Genomic DNA, 20,833 nt, shown 5'->3' on the forward strand with positions numbered 1-20,833 from the left:
AGTGCAATTACTGTAATTAGAGTCAAAGTTCTTAAAATTTTACTATAAAAAACGGTATGATTTACAAAAGTGGTATCAAAAGGGGGCCTATCATCTGACACTTCGTACAGTAAGAGTTTCTTAGTTACACAACAGCGGAGAAGTTGAAGATCAATCATCATATGTAGAGAAGAACGGCAACCGAGCTTTGTGCTTAAAAGTAATAATGTTTGCAGATATAAACCAAACCAACATCAAGAGAAATGATTTAATTGATTAATTATAGTTAAACTGTTGATTGTTGTTAAATAAACATTGTGAAGAAATGTATGTATGTCGTATATCGTCATTATCAAGTCGTACAAATGATCGGTGTATTTTTAGCAGTGTCTATGTAAAACAATAATGTTTAACTGCATAACTGGAAACAAAGTAATCAAATTAAATAAAATCATAATTATTGCTAATCTTCATGGACTTGAAAACACCCTGTGAAGTCCGACACGAGACAGGTGCATGCTTCTGACACCGGAAATCGTTAAACAAACATTGACCACGCACCGAGTCAACAGGTGGCTGCTTACATAATGGCGAATACACTGGCGATTTTAAAACTTGTTTGATGCATTAAGGAATATTGTTGAGAAAGGATAAATATTTCAATACATGGAAATAAAACTAAGAATAAGGTATTTCTGACGCAGTAAATATAGTATACACTCATACAACTTGCATACCACACTATATCGGCAGTATACACTCATTCAATTTGCATAACACGCTATATCGGCAGTCACTACTCCCGTGGTATCAAGAATCATGGCTTGAAAAAATGGGGTAAAATTTTGGTCCTATGTACAACACGCACCCCCCACTTTTGACCAAATTTTGGCTGAAAAAAGGGCATGTTATACATGCGACTTTATGGTACGTCACAACATGGAGGTGTCTCATACCACCCTAAGCCATATTTCAGTGAGAAAATGATGTTCAAATTTGTTTTGAAAATAAATTTGACATAAAGGGGTACCGCTTTATTTTGTCTCATATTAAAATATGCCCCCGACGTCGAGGCTGGTACAACTGTATTATGACTTTGATATCTCTATAAATAAAGTCGCAATATTTTTGCATATCAAATATAGACCTATGTACATTTTGTTCACTAATGCTGTAAGTCGTTTTAATTCCACGGTGTTAAAATTTCACAATTTATCAAAAAGTACCAATCCCGATGGTTTTCGTGGTTTATAAAGTGTAAACTGCCCCAAACCATCTTATATCGTATAAAACAAATAAATATTGAATTCATTAATGTTACTTTTTTGATGGTTCAAAACAGATATAATTGTCAAAAAAAGTCATAATTCCAGAATCAGGGATGGTGTGTTTCCTATTGTAGTATCTCCCTTGAATGGCAAGAAAGAGGCCATGAAAGTTTTAAAGCAGATGCTTAGGTTGATAAATCTTATTTTTTTAAAGTATTCATTGAGATTTTTTGATATGCAATCACATTTTGTTCAAATTTAGAAGAAAAACTCCAAAATTTGAAGTGCTGATTTTAGCAATATTTTGATAAAATATGATATTGCTATGTAAAAAAGCCAATGATGTAAATGATTATGAAATTTACTTTCATTTTTGAAATTAATGAATATAATTTGCAAATTAATTCCATTAAATAAAATAATTATTGCAGAAAATTGAAATTGTCAAAAAAAATTCATAATGACAAAAAAGGGGGGATATGTAATTCTTCCTATCAAAATATCTCCCTTGCAGAGAAGAAAATAGTTATGAAAATGATATATGCTGTAGAGGACATCCTGATATTAATGTGTTTAAAAAAGGGAAAAAAAATCATTGACAAATAATTTTAAACTGCAATGCCCTGTTCCCCCTGAAATGATGTGGAGCTCAATATATATATAGATACACTCCCCGCTTAGCCCTATTTGTCTAATACTTTACTTTAACAGATCTTTTTGGATAATAGCTTGCAGTGACCTTGAACCAAGTAAATATGAAAAATCATAGCAGATCTCTTTATAATTAGTTTTAGACTGTAGATAATTTCCCATTTGCTTAATCTTGCTCGGATTGAAGAAAAATGCCTGTATGTAAGGGATTATGAGATTTCATTAGAAATTCAATACCAGCTGGAAAATTTCTAAGTTATAGGTCAAGGTCAAAGCAAATTTCTTTAGAATTCTTTTCATCCTATTGCCCATTATTCAAGCAGGGCTTTTTGAGATGGACACCATCTCAGTATTGTCTAGTTTTGATTATTGTTGTTCAGGTGAGCAATATGGCCCATGAGCCTCTTTTCTTTGTTCAAACATTTTCTTCTGATAGTTTGTAATAATTATGATGATGTTTTTCATAGATAATGGGCTTGATTTTATTCAATTTTGATTTTTTGAATATTGAATGCATTATATTGGTCCAATATCCTGATGTAACAACTGGTCAGCCCAGCTACTTAGTGATCTAAAAATGATGTATCATGATGTATGAAATAAACAAAAAAATTATTTAGTTCAATTTCCTTCAATTTCAGAAAAAAACAATAATCTGTGGGATTTTTTTGTAACCTTCATATGTTAAGAAATATTAAGAAAAGAAAAAGAAATCCAAGTGAATTAACACATCCTCCAGGTGTGATAAAATAATTGTCTCTCACATCAGTTTTGGTGGTGTTTGATTTTTAAATAGCAACATTCTACCTCTCCCATTTACATTCAATCATGACATAATATTTCCCTTTCTACAGACAATTAAATCTTTGATGCGTTTTTCTTAAGGCTCCAGTGATGATGGTCTGTCGGAGAGTTGGTGGAACAAATATTCCGGGCCACGATTTCAGGCTGCTGTGGCTTGTTACCTGAGACACTGGTCTCTCGTTATGACAGGTATCACAGATCTTGGGCTTGTATCCAGAGGTGAGAGTTTGCTAACTAAATTAGTGATCTTAAGTTTCACAGGTATCGCATAACATATCTGATAATTGACAGGTAGTCAGAAGGCACAGCCTGTATATACAGCTCTTCTGATTGGGTCACAAATTTCCACACACCCTGTACTTTGGGATATATTACCTATGTATACATGGATGCTCTGTTTTCATACATCAGACAGTAGCACATTATTTCGGCAGCTCTACTCTCTACGATGAACCTTTGAACTATAAATAGACAGTCATGTAGATGTATATAAGAATTGACTGTAGTTATCATTACGTATACAATTGCCAGTATTATGTTTGAGTGAGACCTCAGTTACGCGTGGATTCTTTTTTATTTATTTTTAAGGACAAAGCTCATAGGGTATAGCATTTAAAAAAAAAACTTGTTACCACGCTTGAAGTTTGGATCTGCATCATCAGCATGTATAATGATACATTTGGATCGTGGACTGCTCCCCAATCGCGATGGCTGAGGTAAGCAAGCATGTCTCTTTTTTTCAATCATTTTTTTTACATGCATAAAAAAGCAACAAAATATTAGATAACTAAATGTTCCTCTAAATATTTAAAGTCTACCAAATGCATAAATATATTAAATATATAAGTCATATTTTTTATAAAAAGTTATAATCTTAAGAAACACAGGTAAACTTATTAGTTATAAATGATTTTAGGGTAATACAACTCAAAGTTTCTTCAACTTTTTTTTTTTTTTTCACTGAATATTGTTGAAAGATTAAGCAGAGGAATTTTTTCCTCCAAATTTCCCCTGACATATCAAATGTATGCTAAAAAGTGGAAAATGTCTTGACACCTAATCTGAGTCTGTTGCAGTTGGGAAATAAACTAACTGGCAAGCTCGGTTAAACACGACTTGTGTTTGTAAATAAAGATGCATTTAACTTCTTGCATTTGACGAGATATTATTTGATGAAATCAGCAGCTGCTCTAATCTTTTTTTAAAATTTTCTGTTTTTCCTGGATTTTGATTTTTTCTTCTTTAAATTACATGAGACTTTGCAGCTTGTATCTGGTATGACACACATAGAACTTATTCACTGTGGAGAAAGTTAAAAAAAAATTAAGATTTAACTTTCAAAGCTAGCCGAATGCCTAGAAAATTGTCTATATAAAAAATAATAATGCATATTGTAATATTTTTTAAAAAGAATGGAAAATTTATTAAAAATTTTCCAAACTTTTTATGAGAACTCCACATTCTTAATATTAATTGAAAAAAAAAGATATGAATTTTATGAACAAAGATCAAAACCAACTGCTTGATAGTGAATATAAATATAGGAGCTAAAGTTCATGACATGCATTGGATGGGAACAAGCAGTAGTTCAACTGGCCAGCACCACAGTAGAAAATGAAGAACATGAGGGCAAAAAAGATGTTTAATTGGTTCCAAATGTCTTCCTACCGGATTCTAGGTTGAGAATATTTTTGTTGGGTACCATTTCAAATTTCCGCCAAGAAAGTCTCATTCAGCACACTTGGGTCATGATTTGTCTGGGTTTTTTTTTTTATTTTTTCATTTTGTTGTGAAATGTTTTCAATGATTGATCAAAGAATTGAGTAAATAAAATATTTCTGTCATTAATTTGAGTAATAGGATCTCTTTTACAATTGTACTGGAATTCTGCATCATTGTAATGTAAAGTTGATGGAGTTTTAAATGTGCTGGTTGATTGATCGTATAGCCATTGCGTGAAGCGGGTATTTCTCCGCATAAAGAAATATGAAATATTCAAAACTTTGATGCATGAAACGTCTTTATATACTCTGCTAGCATTGATGATTTAATTTCTCAGAGATTGTAAGCCTCTCAAGGAATTAATACTCGTTTATTCTTCCTCCAAGTCTTTTCTTAAAGTAATTAGCTACATTAATTTATGAATGTGTTTCTATAGATGATGATAGTAGGGAAAAAAAACCTTCTTAAGAATTTACAGAGTCACTGGTTTTCATTTTTTTTTCACGGTATCTTTTACAAAATCACCATGACTTTTAAAAAAAGGCATATTGTCAATGAAATTTAATTTGCTGCTTGTAATAAATGAAAAGGAAAATCAAAGCAATAAAGGGACTGGATAAACTTGCCTGTTACCTCTATTAATTGAAATGGAGTTTCTGGTATTAAAAAAGAGAAAAATAAATCTTTACCCTCAACTTGAAGTTATCTTATTTTTATTTTTGTGAAATATTCATCATTAACTATTAGAAAAAGTCTTTTTCTCGTGTGTATCATAAGACTGGATTAAATGCATGCCAAGATGTTAGAGAAAGTTCATCATGTCATAAGAAAATCATTATGAAATGTTGAATAAGGAATATTAATTTATTGTAAAGAAAAGGATGCACTTCCATTGAGGCAAATACCTCTGATCTAAATAACATCACTCCTTAAATTAATAAGGAACTCTCCCTTAACTCTCCCTGGTAAAAAACAACAATTAAACTTTTTATTTTGGTGTCGAAATAACCTTTTAATATTGGAAAAGGAATTATTTCATAATTAACACCTCTCATTGACCTATAAACATGCAAGGTAACTTTTTATCTAAATATATTTTTTAAGTATTTAATATTTCTCAGTTTTATTCTAATCACGATTCCTATATGACTGTAAACATTTAGTTTTCCTTGGATTTTTTTTTCTGATTGGCTGATTAATGGCTTATTTTGAAATAGTACAAATTTATTTTTGATTATTGTAAAGTTATCACGATCTTATTTTGATTTACTGGAAAATCAGAAATATTCATCAATGATTAAGTTTTGTTTATTTTGTCAATAATGTTTATCAACTTTATAAAACCCCTAATGAAACTTTTCATAGTTACATGTTTTGAAAGCAAAAAAATCAAATCAAATTCTTATTAAACTATTTCAAATCACACATCAACAAAATCTTACAACCCCCCCCCCCCCCCCAAAAAAAATGCACAAAATAATTCAAGTAATAAGGAAAATAAAATTACTCATTTTCTAGAGGAATTTTTTGTATTTTCTCTCTTAAACTGTAAATTCCTAATTAAACGTGAAGAATTTATATATATGCATAAAATCACGAAAAGCAGGCCTCGCAGATTTTAAAACCTCGCCATTATTTTCTGAGAGTTGGGAACTATAAGAAATATTGATATATGTTCCGCATTCACAATTTCATATTCTCGGTGTTTGATACAAAACAGCGGGAGCGCGGAATTAAGTACTTGCATAACATAAGGAATTTACAGTACTCATAATACAATCATGAATTTTACCAATGACAATAGAGTTTAAATTCAGTCATTTTAGAAAAATATAACCAATGTAACCATTTCTGTATTTTGATATTCTGGAAATTAAGTATAACATTTGCATACAAAAGCAACAGATGCTGTCGAATTTAAGTAGACATTAATTAAGTTGAATCTTAATCATTAATGTAATTTGATATAATCACCTTTTAAGAGGGATCAATGGTCGTGGCCATTTTTAGACGAAATTGATCTCCTTGAAATGGAGAGTTCAGTATAAATAGATAAGAAAGTACTCAAAATTATAAGCTAAATTTTATTGAATTTTTCTTTAATAATAGTTTATATATGAACAAATTATATTCTAAAAAAATGGAGGTAGGTGTGATGGGTAATTTGTTGATCATCCAGCCTCCTTAATGATTGTTATAAATTTGGTTCTTATTAGCGATGAATACACATTACAGTGTGCAAGACTAGTTGTGTTAAAAATCATCACTGTTAATGTTAGCTTTAATTTTGAACAAACGGATTATGATAGTTACAAAAAAAAACTGTTGACTTCTTGTGGCACTAGGTATTTTTCAGTGTTTTGTTCTCCACCAATGAATTTGGATAGAAAATTCTTAATATCAATTTATATTTATCACAATGTTAGAAATTAAGTTTTCAGAATAAATTTGAATTTTTTAAAAGACAAAAACACACAAGAAACAAACAATCCAAAATCAATAAGTTAATTAACGCTGATTTAACCCCTGCCCATGCAATTTTTCTTCTTGAAAAAAAAATCAAATTTTAAAGATGAAAAAAGAATCTCTTTGTTTTATGACCCAGTATCCATGACAATAGCCTAAAAAATTACTCATAGATGATGGTCCATAACCTTGTATTGTGCTTGCAGACTGGAGAATTGTCTTCAGGTATGTCTATGACCCCAAAAAATGATATCCAAACAACCCAAGGAATTGCTGGATATGTCCCTATCGTCAGTAAGCTTGGCTACAGGTTCTGTCAGCCATAAATCACAGCTTCTGTCCTTGTAACGATGTCCCCCAGGCCCAGGAGAATGCAGATGGAAGCTGAGTAATGCATCAAGTATAGTGTCGGGTAGATAATGGGCCACAATGAGTGTGTTAGCCAGCTAACTGGGCAGGATGGTAACCCACAGGCATTGCATCAAATTGATTAAAGAAAGATTACAAGCAGTGAAGAGGGAAAATGACCTTGGCATCTAAGGTCGTGTTACTGGGCCATTGTCAAATGTCTATTTACAAAGGTACCTAGTGCTCTGAATGGATTTCTCCATATCTGATCACTGTATCACTCAGCCATGATGGCAATTCAGTTTTCTAATTATGAAAATCATCTTTAATGTGTCCTATCATTTGCTTTCTCCCTCTCTTAAAACAGGTTATAGAAATAATTCTTGTGTACTTTAATTGAAAATCGTCTTGATCAGTTATTCTTGTCTGTGGATAATTAGATTATTATATTCTTTTTTAAAAAAATAAATTAATAAAAATAAAAGAATATTTACTTGATGATTTAAAATGTTGAGCATGACCAAATAGGCAAGATGTGGAGAGAAACAAATCAGGGATACAGATGGGGCGAATAGGGTAACCCGATATACTGAGAATTCAAAAACCTGGTTTGAGTACAAGAGAGAGAGGCAGAATTTGTAGAAGAAGTAAGTATGTCAGATATGCCTGTGATTCCTAGCCAGCGAGCCAGCCAAGTGTAAGGGCAGTGGGAGAATCGGCAGGTCAGTAAGGGGGAATAGGTACAGAGGGGGTCAGGGGGAGGGAAGGGCTCATTGGGGGCCCAGAATGTGGGGATCATCAGGTGAAGAGGAAGTTAAATTGCTGCTCATTGAAGTGTTCCAATAAATTCAATCTGCTGGAAAATATGTGTCAAAATCGTTGACAGGATGTCTATCAGGGAAACTGAATAATGAAAGCAGCACACTTTATCCATTTATTCAGATCATGTGAGATACAAGTGAAATGGCTAGGTAGATTTCATCATTGTATAGTCCAAAGACACTCATTTGAATAATCTCAAAATATGCAGATATATTTAATATAAGTGTAATAGAAATCTTTGAGTTGCAGATGATTTTTATTTCCTGTTGGTAGAAAAATGAGCTCGAGTTTGGGTTCACATTGTTACATGTTAACCTCAATGTACATGTTTTGAGTGATTTGTAACCACTAGGAGTGAATTATAATTGTCAAGCGTGGTGTCATCCTTCAGCGTGTGTGAAGTTTATCATGCCTTGTTGAGACCCTGCGTTCCCTACCCTCCCTGTGACAGGGGTCAGCTGACCTCTGTGTAGTCTGTCTGTCGGGGTCGTGTAAGGTCAGTCTACAGATTTGTCTGGAGGTCCGGGGGACAGCCCTCGGCCATCATTAATGTCGGAAAGACCAGCCCTGGCAAGTGGTTGGCATGATTGAGTGAGCATCAGATGGCACAGTGCTGGCCTCCCTCTCATGTATACTTGGACATTTCTATTTGTAATGACCAAACCAGGTCTACCTGGCAAGTCTGTCAGGTGTATTGCTTGTTCCGGGTCATCTGTGTGTTTGAGTTCAGTCATTAGCTAACCTGTATGAAAGCTGGTCACTAGATTTTTGTCTTTAAAGTGAGGGCTATGATAAATGAGAATGTCTCACTTATTTAAGATTTCGAAATGCGTGAAGTTAATTTACAAGAGGGAGTTAGATTGCTGTTGTATTTGAGAGAATTAATTGGCTGTTGTGGTAAATGATCAGTAAGAGGGGGGAATAAACTGTTACATAAATGAAATTCAATCTCGATAATGAAGTCTTGTTTCACAGCATGTCACAGTTACGGACAAGATCAGTTTGTTATAATTTGTTCATTACTGATGTGAACTACTACAACAAATTTAGGCGGTTAATATGGTTTCAAAATTTAACGAAGTTAATTCAACACTCAGACAAGGAAAAAAATATTTACATGAAAATACTCACAAGTTTGGCATATTTTTCTGTTATTTGGCAAAGAATGCCCCAGAATTTTTTTCCATTGATATTAATGAATGGTATGTCTTAAAATGAGTTTGCAGGGCTTGTAATTGGTTGCATATGTATATTTCTGTGGATTGAATACTTGTGTCTGTGACAGGCTTCTTCTACCTCCGAGGTTTTAAAGTCAATCAGGCACACAACTCGGCATGGTTTAAGTCAAAGTGGAAATTAAAGTCAATCGTCATGCTTGAATTGGCTTCTGACATTTTAGAAAAATTGACTTTGATACAGAACAGATAAAGCAATTGTTTCAGTTACATTCTTTTATTTAAATTGTCATATAGAAATAATTAACTGTGCATTTATTTTATTTTAGAAATTCACAGTTGTGAAATACGAGTGATTCTCATCAATATTTAATAACTTTAAAAGAATGTGAAATATTAAAAAAATTGATGAAACATGCAGTAGTTGATTCTTTGTTGCTATATCTGTCTGTAGAATTTATAAATTTGTAATTAAAATAAGCAATTAACCTGTTCATGTCTGATGACGATTAGTGCGTTACCACCCCCAACACTTTTGATAAATTGACTGTAGTTTTAGACACGTCAATAATTTTTTTGTATGTTTTGTAAGGATTTTTGGCAGTTATCTCCGTATTAAATAAAAACCAAATGTTTTACTCTTATTCATACCTATGTTTGTTTTTGTTTGTTATTTTGTCCCCTTTTTTTGATTTAACATAAAGGAGAACTTTGATTAATATTTGATCACCATACAACAGCAGGAGAAATGACAGAGATCTCTGAAGCAGTATTGCACATGTTGTTAGTTTCATGGCTGAAAATGGCTCAAAATCCTTGGATCGCCAGATTTATGAGCAAAGTGACTTTGGAGAGAAATGCAAGAAATAAATTATACCAATGCGTTTGCATTCAGGCATTGTTAGAATGAATATGGTGGATTAAAATGCAAAGTAGAGATACATATACACTGTCTGTGATAAAAATCAAACAAAGATTTGGGTAGGCAGTGGATTGCTTGGTGTTTGGTCGCTGAGGAAGGTTAGGGGTCGTTCTCACTTCATTTAATTCACATAAAGTGTGCCAACTTCACAGGCATAAATACACATGCCACTGTCGAAAGCTCATGCAATTTAATGCAGTATTCCTCTGACTATATGTTTCTCCAATTTCTTTATTCTATCCTTTGTGAAACTTAATTATTGCATAAAGATGGATGAAATGACAAATTTCAGTCAATTTAAATTTTATTAGATGAGATGGGTAATAGAATTCTATAAAGGAATTGACAGTTGGGATTAAATCTATTGATGAAGCGAAAAGACGTGTATAGTTTGTTTCTATGGCTTTTTTAAAGTCCTCTGGTTATTATTAATCACTATTTTAACATGCTAACTTTATTTATAGGCATACCTTTGAAATACTTTCAACCCATCAAAATCAAAATCTTGAACAAGAGCAGTCTTCTTAAATATGCCAATGAGAATTTTTTGATTGTTCACCATTTTAATTTTGAAAGTCAAATAATTTGTAAACAATGGAGTGTTTTCTTTGTTCTTTATTTGAATACAAACTGGGTCATGTTGTGCAGTTGGCTTAATAATTTATTTTATCCAGTTTTAACTGGATATCTAGCTGTCCTGTGCATATATCTTATTGTTTCCTGGGTTTTTTTTAAAGATATATACACATAATATTGAAATTTAAAAAAAATATATTGATCAGAATGAAAAATTAGTAATAAGCTATGTATTCATAAAAAATAAGTAAATAAAAATCTTGCCACTAAAATGTAATCTACAGGACCCTAACTTGATTATCATTTTAAAATAAATTTCTTTTCCTGATGTAGTTGTATTTTGTTAATGAATAATTTTATCTTGTTTTAAACAGCTTTCTACTTCACTATTTTTGTTGGATGTAATTAATGATCAAAATCTCAATTTAAAACCTTTTTTTCCTTAATTTGTCAAAGAGCGTCTTGTATGTGACAGCGACACTGTATAGATATAAGATCATGCAGTCCTACATAATTTATCTGGGGCCTGTTTAATAAAATATAAAAGTTTCCAGAGTATTGTGACACCAATGTCCATCAAAATGATCATTGTCGTCGTAATAACGAAATAAAGTACACTTTATTCTCTATGCATAAAACATGCAATGTAAATTGTGTGGGGCCCTGAATTCTAAGACCATTACCGAACATGTGGCTATGTATTTTCTTAAGTCCTCAAAACCTTGACCTTGATTGAAATATTATTTTGAATGAAATATTTATGCAGTGGTATGTCTTCAGTCATCAAGAGAGAATACATTAAGTAGGTGATTTATGTAGTATACACCAAGGTATGAAGAGATCACTGCAAAATTATTCCTTATTGCACACGAATCTTATAATTTCTCAAAGTTCAACAGAATTTATTATTTTATTTTGCATAATATGTATCATCCTGCCCTGAAATTGTTATAAACTGACCGTTAGCTGATTGTATTACCCACTGACATACATATACTTCATCTGAATTTTAAAGTCCCTCTTTTGATAATTATGTCATATATAGTTAGGAATCCTTTAAATTGGGTTTGATTATTGTTTTCTTGATTTGTTTAATTTCACTGATGGTAATGTTTTTTAGACGCTTGTAAATTTAAATTGTTATTTTGAGTACTTTCAAGTCCTCAATGAATTTTGAAATTTAAAATTTTATTATGCAGTATGTATCAGAAATAGCAAATCCAATGAAATTCAAAACTAGGTATTTCATTCCTTGATATTTATATTTTTCTAACATAAAGTGCCAAAAAAAAAAAAAAAATCATCATTACTGACAATATTTCATTAATAATAATCGAACGGATGATGGAGTTTCTACATTTTTGACACAAGTCGCATGATGACATGCCATATTACCTGTTGTAAGGTATTGTTCTTGTCAATCACTGATGTAATGTTATAAAATCTTTAAATGAATATTTTTATACGTACTTTATATTTTTTTTTTTTTTTTTTTGTTGGTTATTAAGTTGAAATGATTTTTATGAACATTTAGAAAGGTTGGTTTTGAGTGAAGAAAATTTCCATTTCAAGGAGTATATGCTTGAATTGATGGAAATCCATTTTATTTTTGTTGAGATTCTGGATTGACAGATCTCTGTGGATCTTTCTCCTCATATTTGGATTGCGATTCTTGTCAAATGAAGCAAGACGCAGCATTGCTGCTTACAGCGTAGGCTGGCTGTCCACCTGGTGCTCGTTTACTTATCTACCACTGATAAAGTCTACATTCTCTGCAGGTGCTTGAATCCCCAGCCAACACTCTGTAACCTGCCTGCTACCTGTAGAACCAGCCTTCATAATCAAGCTACACCACTGAAAGGAGTCAAGTTATAGACCTTTCAATCCCTCCATCCCTTCATGTTTTTTTTAAAATATCATTTTATGTTGCATGTGATGCATACACTTTTATGATTATCATATAAGCGACTTTCGTTGTTGGGGATAATATTAAAGTGAATTTTGCAAATTTTTCTTACAAAAATCTTGAACATTGCCATGAATGCATGTACTGTTAGACCAGTACTGCATGATGTGACAGAAAATATTGCTGGAAATAAATGTAATATGTTATTCACCTAGCTGTTTTTGGGGGTTTCCAATCAAGGATTTCTTATACAGTATCAAATTCAGAGTTTCTCCAGTCTTAATCCTATAGGGTGATATCTTGAAGCTGAGATTGTGTGAGAGAAGATTTCTTTCTTGAAAGAATTAGGTGAGATGACAGATTTGGGTGGCCATTGGAAATCAATATTGTCAATATGGGACTACATGCACACCCTGAAAGAAAACCCCTCAGTTATGAAAGTCGAGTAGCTATAAGAAATCTCTTTCCTTTAATTGGTCTGGCTTTTGTTGTTGTATTGTGGCTATGAGATGGGTGTTTTAAATCTAGGGGTTTTTTTTACCTGGATAATCAACAGGTGTTTTTGGCAGTGAACATCTGTCTGCAGTGTACCAATTATAGTGGAGACTTGGCCTTACCAGAGGGGGGATTGTATTATAGTGTTACTGCTGCATATCGAGTCATGTTGCTGCTTTGTTGCATTGTCATTGCAACATTTTATTATCTTATTACAATGTTGAGAGAAGGTGATATATATTTTCTTCTTTTTTTTTCCGTTTCACTTGGCGAAAAAAAAAAATTTAATATTTCAGATCTCTCCTCCCCCCCCCCCCCCCCCCCCCCCACCCCCCACCCCCAAATAAAATTCATTAGGCAAAGTAAAACGGGATTATTTTATGTATTGATATTTACCCTAGAAACTTTAACCCGATTTTTTGTTTGCGATCCAAGATTTGACTGAGACAATGTTACAGTAATTTGTGTTTTTGAACAGACATTAGAATAGATAAGCGTTGTAAGTTTACACCAATCCCGCATGCAGCGGTGTATGGAGTTGTCAGAGCATGAGCAAGGAAAACAACTGCTCTCCCCTCCAGACAACTAGCTTATCAGCAGGCCCCGTAATCTCCCAGCATCCTTCATAATCTCCCACAATGCCACAGGTCACTGCTTCTCTTACTGTGAAACTCAAGTACTTAGTTCAGAATTAGTTTAGTTTAAGACAATATGTGGAGATCTTGTACAATCGTATTTTGATTATACTGGTAAAGAAAATACCAAGAAAAAAAAAAACTGAGGGTAAAAAAGTTTTTATTTTATTTATTTCAATGTATCATTTATTCACTTAATTCTGTTTAACACCATTTTCAAACATGCAAACACTGCACAATTGAAATCTTTTAGTTTTTAAATTTCTAAATATCTTCTACCATGATTTTTTAAATCAAAATTTATTCTATAAACGAGCAAGTGTATCAAGTTCAATCTGTAGATTTAAACTTGTTGTATTTATAAATATGTAAGCTACCAATTAAAAAAACTATGATTTTTTTTTTACATTTGCCTTGTAAGTATTTTAGAAGAAGGAGGTGTTTTTGTCTAGTTTTTTCATATTTTTCATTGGTTCTCAAAGACAACACAACATGCCAAAATGAATGAAGATTAAACAGAAAATATTCAAATAAAATAAATTTTCTAGTTAATTATTGACTTTCAAAGAAAATGGCTGTGTTTTTAGCATTCATTATTCATTTATTAAACTTTTTTGAATCTAATGAGTCCATGGAGTATAAATATTCCATGATTTGGCAAAAATTTGGTAAATGGGCACAGCCTTAAGAAATGACCTTAGCATAATCCATAGTGCTAATGGAAATTTGGACTAACCTTACTGATGTATCAACATTTAATGTCAAGGAAAATTGCTTATCATGGTTCTGATTAAAAAAATATACTGTTTACTATTCCAACTTAATTTCATGAACTCACAGAGTTTATTATGATGAGTGGAAAGCCTTCCCCGGTATTGAAATGCAATAATTAATTCTTGGTGAAACAAGAATAAAGTCGAACTTTTTAAAAAAATATGTTACATTTGCAATTAATTCTTTCATAGGTATATAAATTCTGTGAACAGTTATATCCACTGAATCCACTTAAAACATTTAATTGTAGTTAATACTCTATACATGTATATGCATACTATCTAATAAGCTTCAGTAGTTCTCATAATAAGAATATTGGAGCTTTGAAAAATTTTAATTGATGAATTGTGTACCTGGTTGTAAAGAAAAATATTCTTTGATATAATTGTTGAATAAGATCTTTTTAAACATTTTTTTTTTCAAGATATGAATAATTTTGAGTGCATATGTATACTTTTAGACTTGCTTTTTATAGTAAATATTTGTCTTTTTCTTAGAACTGATCTTTTTCATTTTACAACGATTTCTTTTATAGTTGATAATTAACTGTCTTTTTCTAAGAACTGATCTTTATTTTATTTTTTTACATTGATTGATAAACAAGTCCTTCAATTTATATTATGTCTGTCTTCAGCATGGATTTTAATAGCTGAAGGGGTCATTGTTGTGGGGGAGGGGGTCATTGTTGTGGGGGAGGGGGTCATTGTTGAGGGGGAGGGGGTCATTGTTGTGGGATGAAGCTGTAGTAACTGGAGAAAATGTTGCAATCAAGCAACTAAGTTTAGAGAACAGATTTAGATATGTAGAATGCTTCTAAAAATATATATATATGATGCATGATCAGTTGTTCAATAAATTAGGTTACAACTGCTGAAAAGGTGTCGAGCCATGTAGGATAGTGACCTTATAGGGGAAAGTTTAAAAAGTACCCTACAAATCTTCATAGATAATCTAGATATAGGTCATAGAATGTGTGATCTTGGAATATATATAGAATAAGGAAATAATTTGAATTGAGTGAAGTTACACTACCTTTCAACAAATTAACCATCAGATCTACCTAAAAGTTCAAGATATGATTTGTTTAGCTATCAACTATTGTTAAGTGAAGAAAAACTTTGTATATTTTACTTTTTAAATTTTGGTATTTTTTTTATATTTTTATATGGTGCTCTTGCACCTTTGGGGGTGGTTTTAGGACGGGCATGGTATTTTTGTGATCAGAAGCATAGGGCACCAGCTGACAGCAGTAATTGTCCCACTAAGGCTTAGTCGAGCTCTGTTTGCTGGGGCAATTTTCAACAGGATCACTTTCCCCATCAGATAAAGGTATTATGACCTTGAAATTTTTTATACCTGTAATATCAAAAGTGGAAAACACAAGCTTATGGCAGTGATAGTGGGAGGCCGTGTAAGCCATTGAACAGCTGATGACAGGATATTTAGTTCGGTCTCTGTCTTTATTAGATTAGTATATTGTTACAATATACATTCTGTTATCTCGGTCCATATTGAAAAATGTTCATTGATGAAATGTATATTTAAATCGACATTGTCATTAAAAATGCAGACAAACCTTTGTATGGATTAGGTTCGTCTGCTACGACCTATCCCTCTTTGTCAATTGGTCAGTATTGCTTGGTCATTGATGAACTCATTGTCTTCAGAATTTCCTTTTGAGTAATTCAGCATTAACTTCCTGTAGAGTCATTTATTACCCATTTTTTAAAAAACTTTGTGTATGTATATTGATACAATTGTCATTTAGCAGTATATAAAGCTGAATTTCTTGGACCATAAACATTTCAGAGATTTAATTTTCTAATTTAAAGAAAGTCTTTGATATTTTATGAACAAAGTGCTGATAATTTTATGTTAGACCTGTGTTTACAAATAAATTGAGTGCCTTTGGAAGTTATTGTATGAATGTCATAATTAAGAAAGAAACTGTAAAAGTATTCCTTTTGGCTGTGTATTTTGAACATTTGGCAGATTGTGGATTAATTCTACTTAATCAGTTACATCGCTTAATGTCCAACAGATATGTTGATAAATAGGTACCATAATTGGGAAATGTGCAAAATCAAATACATGCTAACCGTTTGAAAAATCATTTATCACCAAATATCATACACAATAAATATATAAATATGTTTATATAAGTACAGAGAATTGTGGAAGTTGACCAACAGGGATGTAAGGTACTCCCGGACTCTCTGTCAGTCACTGACCACAGGGAGCCAGCAAAGCAGGCTCATGAGGCTGTGTACAAATAGATTCATGTACATAAAAGAATTCCAAATAGCTCCTCTCTAAGCTCCATGAAAATGTAATGACTGTTACATATACAAGAAACAAGAAATCTAAGCTTCAGGTGGAGGGCCCTGAGTTCCGTATCTATGGAGGTTTTTTTTTGTTGCTTTTTTTTTTCAATATCAATTTTATTGAGCAAATAATGACTGGTATTGTTTACCAATTTATTTAGAAATTGATCATCCACATTTTGTGTTATGATTTCTTGCGTTATTTGACACAAGCTCATCAAGGAAAATATGAATGGTTGATTTCTCTTACTGTTAAAAATTTATTTAATTTCTGCAAGTTAAAAGTAAATCATATTTAGAAATTGATCATCCACATTTTGTGGAAAAGTTATAATTTCTTGCATTATTTGACCCAAGTTCATCAGGGAAAATATGAATGGTTGACTTCTCTTACTGTTAAAAATTTATTTAATTTCTGCAAGTTGAAAGTAAACGATATGTTGATGCATCCAGCATCAATTTTTAAGATTTTAGCAGTATTACCAATCGAAAATCTGAGGACTCTTATAATAAAATTATTTTTGATTCAAATGATCATTTGTGAGAAGTAAAGGGTGTGTGTTATGTGAGCTCCAAAATGTGTTCAGAAATAGTCCAGGTCTCATTTACAAGGAGAGTTTTTTGATGAATGGCCACACAGCATTGAAATTGATTTTGTTAGTATTCATGATCTGTGTCTGAGTTTAACAGCTTTGTAAAGCTGAAACCAGAAGCTTTAATTGGGAGATAAAAGGCTTGATTAATGAAATCTATCTAAAAAAATTCAATGTTTTATTGTGTTGCTGCATTTTTCTACGCTAATTTGACATACAAGGTGTATAGATTGTCACTCCGTACGATTTGTGGTTGAGTTTATGCACTTAATTCTCCATAATTCTGAAATTGAATGCTTTCATAATCAGGAGAAATCGTGAAACTTGCACCAGAGATTGAAGCGATTTCCTATGAATTTGTCCTGATTTGTTCCGATTGTGCGAGTATACCTCTGGTATGTACAGAAGTGATTGAATGACAGATATGGGAGTCTTAGCCGCTGTAGTATAGATGTATATACCAATAGAGGTCCAGTGAGACAGGGAATATGTTACAGAGAGTTATGAATGTCAAATCCGCTTGTTTTATATGATAAAACCAAACAGGCCTAAACCACAAGATGTAGGCCGACTGAGGTATTGTTGTGAACTCTCTCCGAAGGTGAATAGAATATTCCATCTACTATCAAGTTTGTTAAGGAAATAATTCATAAAATTGCATATATAAGGATTTCAAAAAAATCAGATACCTATTTTTTACTTGTTTCTAAATTAAATTTTCATATGTTGTTTATTGTTTTTCATGAAAAATCAACTGTTAATGAAGATATTTTTCACTCCATGGACATAAAATGATATAGACTGATCTCTGCTCAAAATTATAAAGAGATTACTTTAAATTAATAAGCCCTTTCTGACCTAATCTGGCCATGGCTTGTCAACAGAATTCATTTATTGATGAATTATAAATTATGGGCAACATGGTTTTACCTCTCATAATTCTGTCAACTCCCAAACAGACGGCTAGCCAGACCACTTAATGTCAAGCATTGTGTCTCCGTTCCCAGAAACGGTCATTGACATTCTCTGCCACCAGACAAAACCCAGCCCTTTTTTTATCCAGTAGCCAATCGGATTACTCGATGACAAGCAGTGGACAATTGAAATTTGATTCCAGAGATAGAGAGTATTGAATTTTTTTGCGTGTTGGTCAATATTGGATGGTCATCGTCTCTACACTGCTTCAATCTAATTTGTACCAAAGATCAGTTTTCAAACTTAATATATTATGTACTTAAAAATACAAATTTCATGAAACAAGCTGAAAATTAAACATTGAAATCAAGAAACAAACCATCTGCAGACATTTACGAGCCTTAGATAAATAAAAATCGGGGAATGAATTTCAAATTTTTTTTTTTCAGACAGAAGTTTACTTAATAACCATTTAATAATTCTTGCAGTTTGAGTTATGGAAAATTAAATCAACGATTTTCCCACTTCTATTTCTCGAAATGCAAATTTGAGCATGGTTAACTTTTCACTTTTTGACAAAAGGTATTTATATGAAGCCAGATCGATAATTAGGCAGTACTTCCATATTTCTAGAGATTATAAAATACCCAGGATTCACAAAGACTGGAGGGGGAGCTCTTCATTAATAAACTGTTAAGATTGAATGTGTCAAGTTTTTAATGCCACATCATACATTATTATTCCAGCGGATTTGTCAGGCCGTGCTATTTTGTACTTTAATAATGCAGGCAGATTACAAATTTGACAAGATAAGAAGAAAATATGCTTAAACACAACTTTTAAATGTCACTTAACAGAATCTCGACCTTTTAAATGTAATTATTATAATCAAAATTGAAATTTTAAATTTGCTTAATTTTGTTAAAATGCTACAGGTACTGAGCTATAGCAAATGTGAATATTGATGTTGGGCTACATGTTGAAATAACTGCTTTTAACAATTCTTATTTGGTTAAAAGGCAATTCAACTCTTGTAATAATTTAATGCTAAATCTATCTTAATGACAATTTTTAGTCTTATGAAGAATTTAATTTGGTGATTGATCAAATTTTACTGAAAAAAAAAATGATTTTTATTAGGATTTGATAAATAGTAGCTGAGTTACTCTGGCCATTTGGATATGTAATATTTTTATTTAAAAAAATGTTGCTTTGGAATCCATGTTAATGGCTGGTGTTGCATTCTTGATGCACATGAGGAAAAGAAAAGTCTGTAGGTCTATTGGTTAAATCTATAGGTCTATTGGTTGAATCTATAGGTCTATTGGATAGGCTTATTGGTTAGGTCTATAGGTCTATTGGTTAAATCTATAGGTCTTTTGCTTAAGTCTATAGGTCTATTGGTTAAATCTATAGGTCTATTGGTTAAATCTATAGGTCTTTTGGTTAAGTCTATAGGTCTTTTGCTTAAGTCTATAGGTCTATTGGTTAAATCTATAGGTCTATTGGTTAAATCTATAGGTCTTTTGGTTAAGTATATTGGACGTTTTCATGATTTGTCACAGTGAACAGTACTATGAATAAAGATTTATACCTCTATGTTGTTAGATATGTTTGATGACTATAGAAGTTGTTTAATAATATATTTTGGTAATAGGTCAATCCTGTTACATTTCTCTGAAAATTACGCATGTTAATTTACACCCATGGTATCCCTTTTTGCATTGTAAGTTATGTTTGAGTTAAATAAATATCAGATGCAAATGATGATTACAATACTGATACAAAATAACCCGCTCTATTCAGAGTAGGGATTGTCTCGGAATACCTGTAAAAGAGCCTTCAATTTGCCACAAGTGTCTATTCTATAACGGCATCGAAGGGAGAAAAACTGGGGGTACAGCCAAAAAACCCCGGAGGAGAATGCAGAAGAGTCTGCAATAGTGATACGCAACAATTACTGTACAGTGATGTATGGGCTGGGTGTGCCTTCAAACTCACTCTCTGTCATGCCCAAGTTGTGTTTTCATTGCAAAGACATAATTATTAACAGATCCTACAAATGTTTTCGGAGCTAGCATTCTTCGAAATGGAATCCTAGCAAACTTTAATAGCGAAGAATAAACATTGAATTGTTGATAGAATTTTGAATCCAAGCAAACTTTAATAGTGAAGAAAAGACATTGAATTGTTAATAGAATTTTTAAAGAAGCAGTTTGTCATCACATGTTAGCTTGGTCATTTTGATGTCATTGATATTTATTAAATCTTGTTAGCTTACATTGTGTGCAAGTAATAATAAATTGTAATCTCTCTAAATTGTTTTGAAGCCTTTCATAATTGACCTTATCAAAGTTGTTAATAAGTCTCATTATTTACCTTAAACGTACTACATTTGGCGGTGTATTCTATTTAGCGCTTTTGGGGGAATGCAGCCCTCCGCTAAATCAAGTACATC

The 20,833-nt window shown here is 32.2% G+C and overlaps 1 protein-coding gene across 1 annotated transcript in view; it reads left to right on the forward strand.

Moving 5' to 3' along the window:
- Positions 1–20,833, forward strand: part of LOC105328460 (zinc finger transcription factor lin-29) — a 136,655-nt gene that overhangs the window by 53,154 nt on the left and 62,668 nt on the right. Inside the window, exons 3-4 of the mRNA XM_066078314.1 lie at positions 2,784–2,921; positions 3,291–3,418. Coding sequence (XP_065934386.1) covers positions 3,366–3,418 — 53 coding nt within the window. The 5' untranslated portion in view covers positions 2,784–2,921; positions 3,291–3,365. The remainder of the gene's footprint in view (positions 1–2,783; positions 2,922–3,290; positions 3,419–20,833) is intronic.

The sequence above is a fragment of the Magallana gigas genome, chromosome 3 (genome assembly GCF_963853765.1).
Source record: "Magallana gigas chromosome 3, xbMagGiga1.1, whole genome shotgun sequence".
In the NCBI taxonomy this organism is placed as follows: domain Eukaryota; kingdom Metazoa; phylum Mollusca; class Bivalvia; order Ostreida; family Ostreidae; genus Magallana; species Magallana gigas.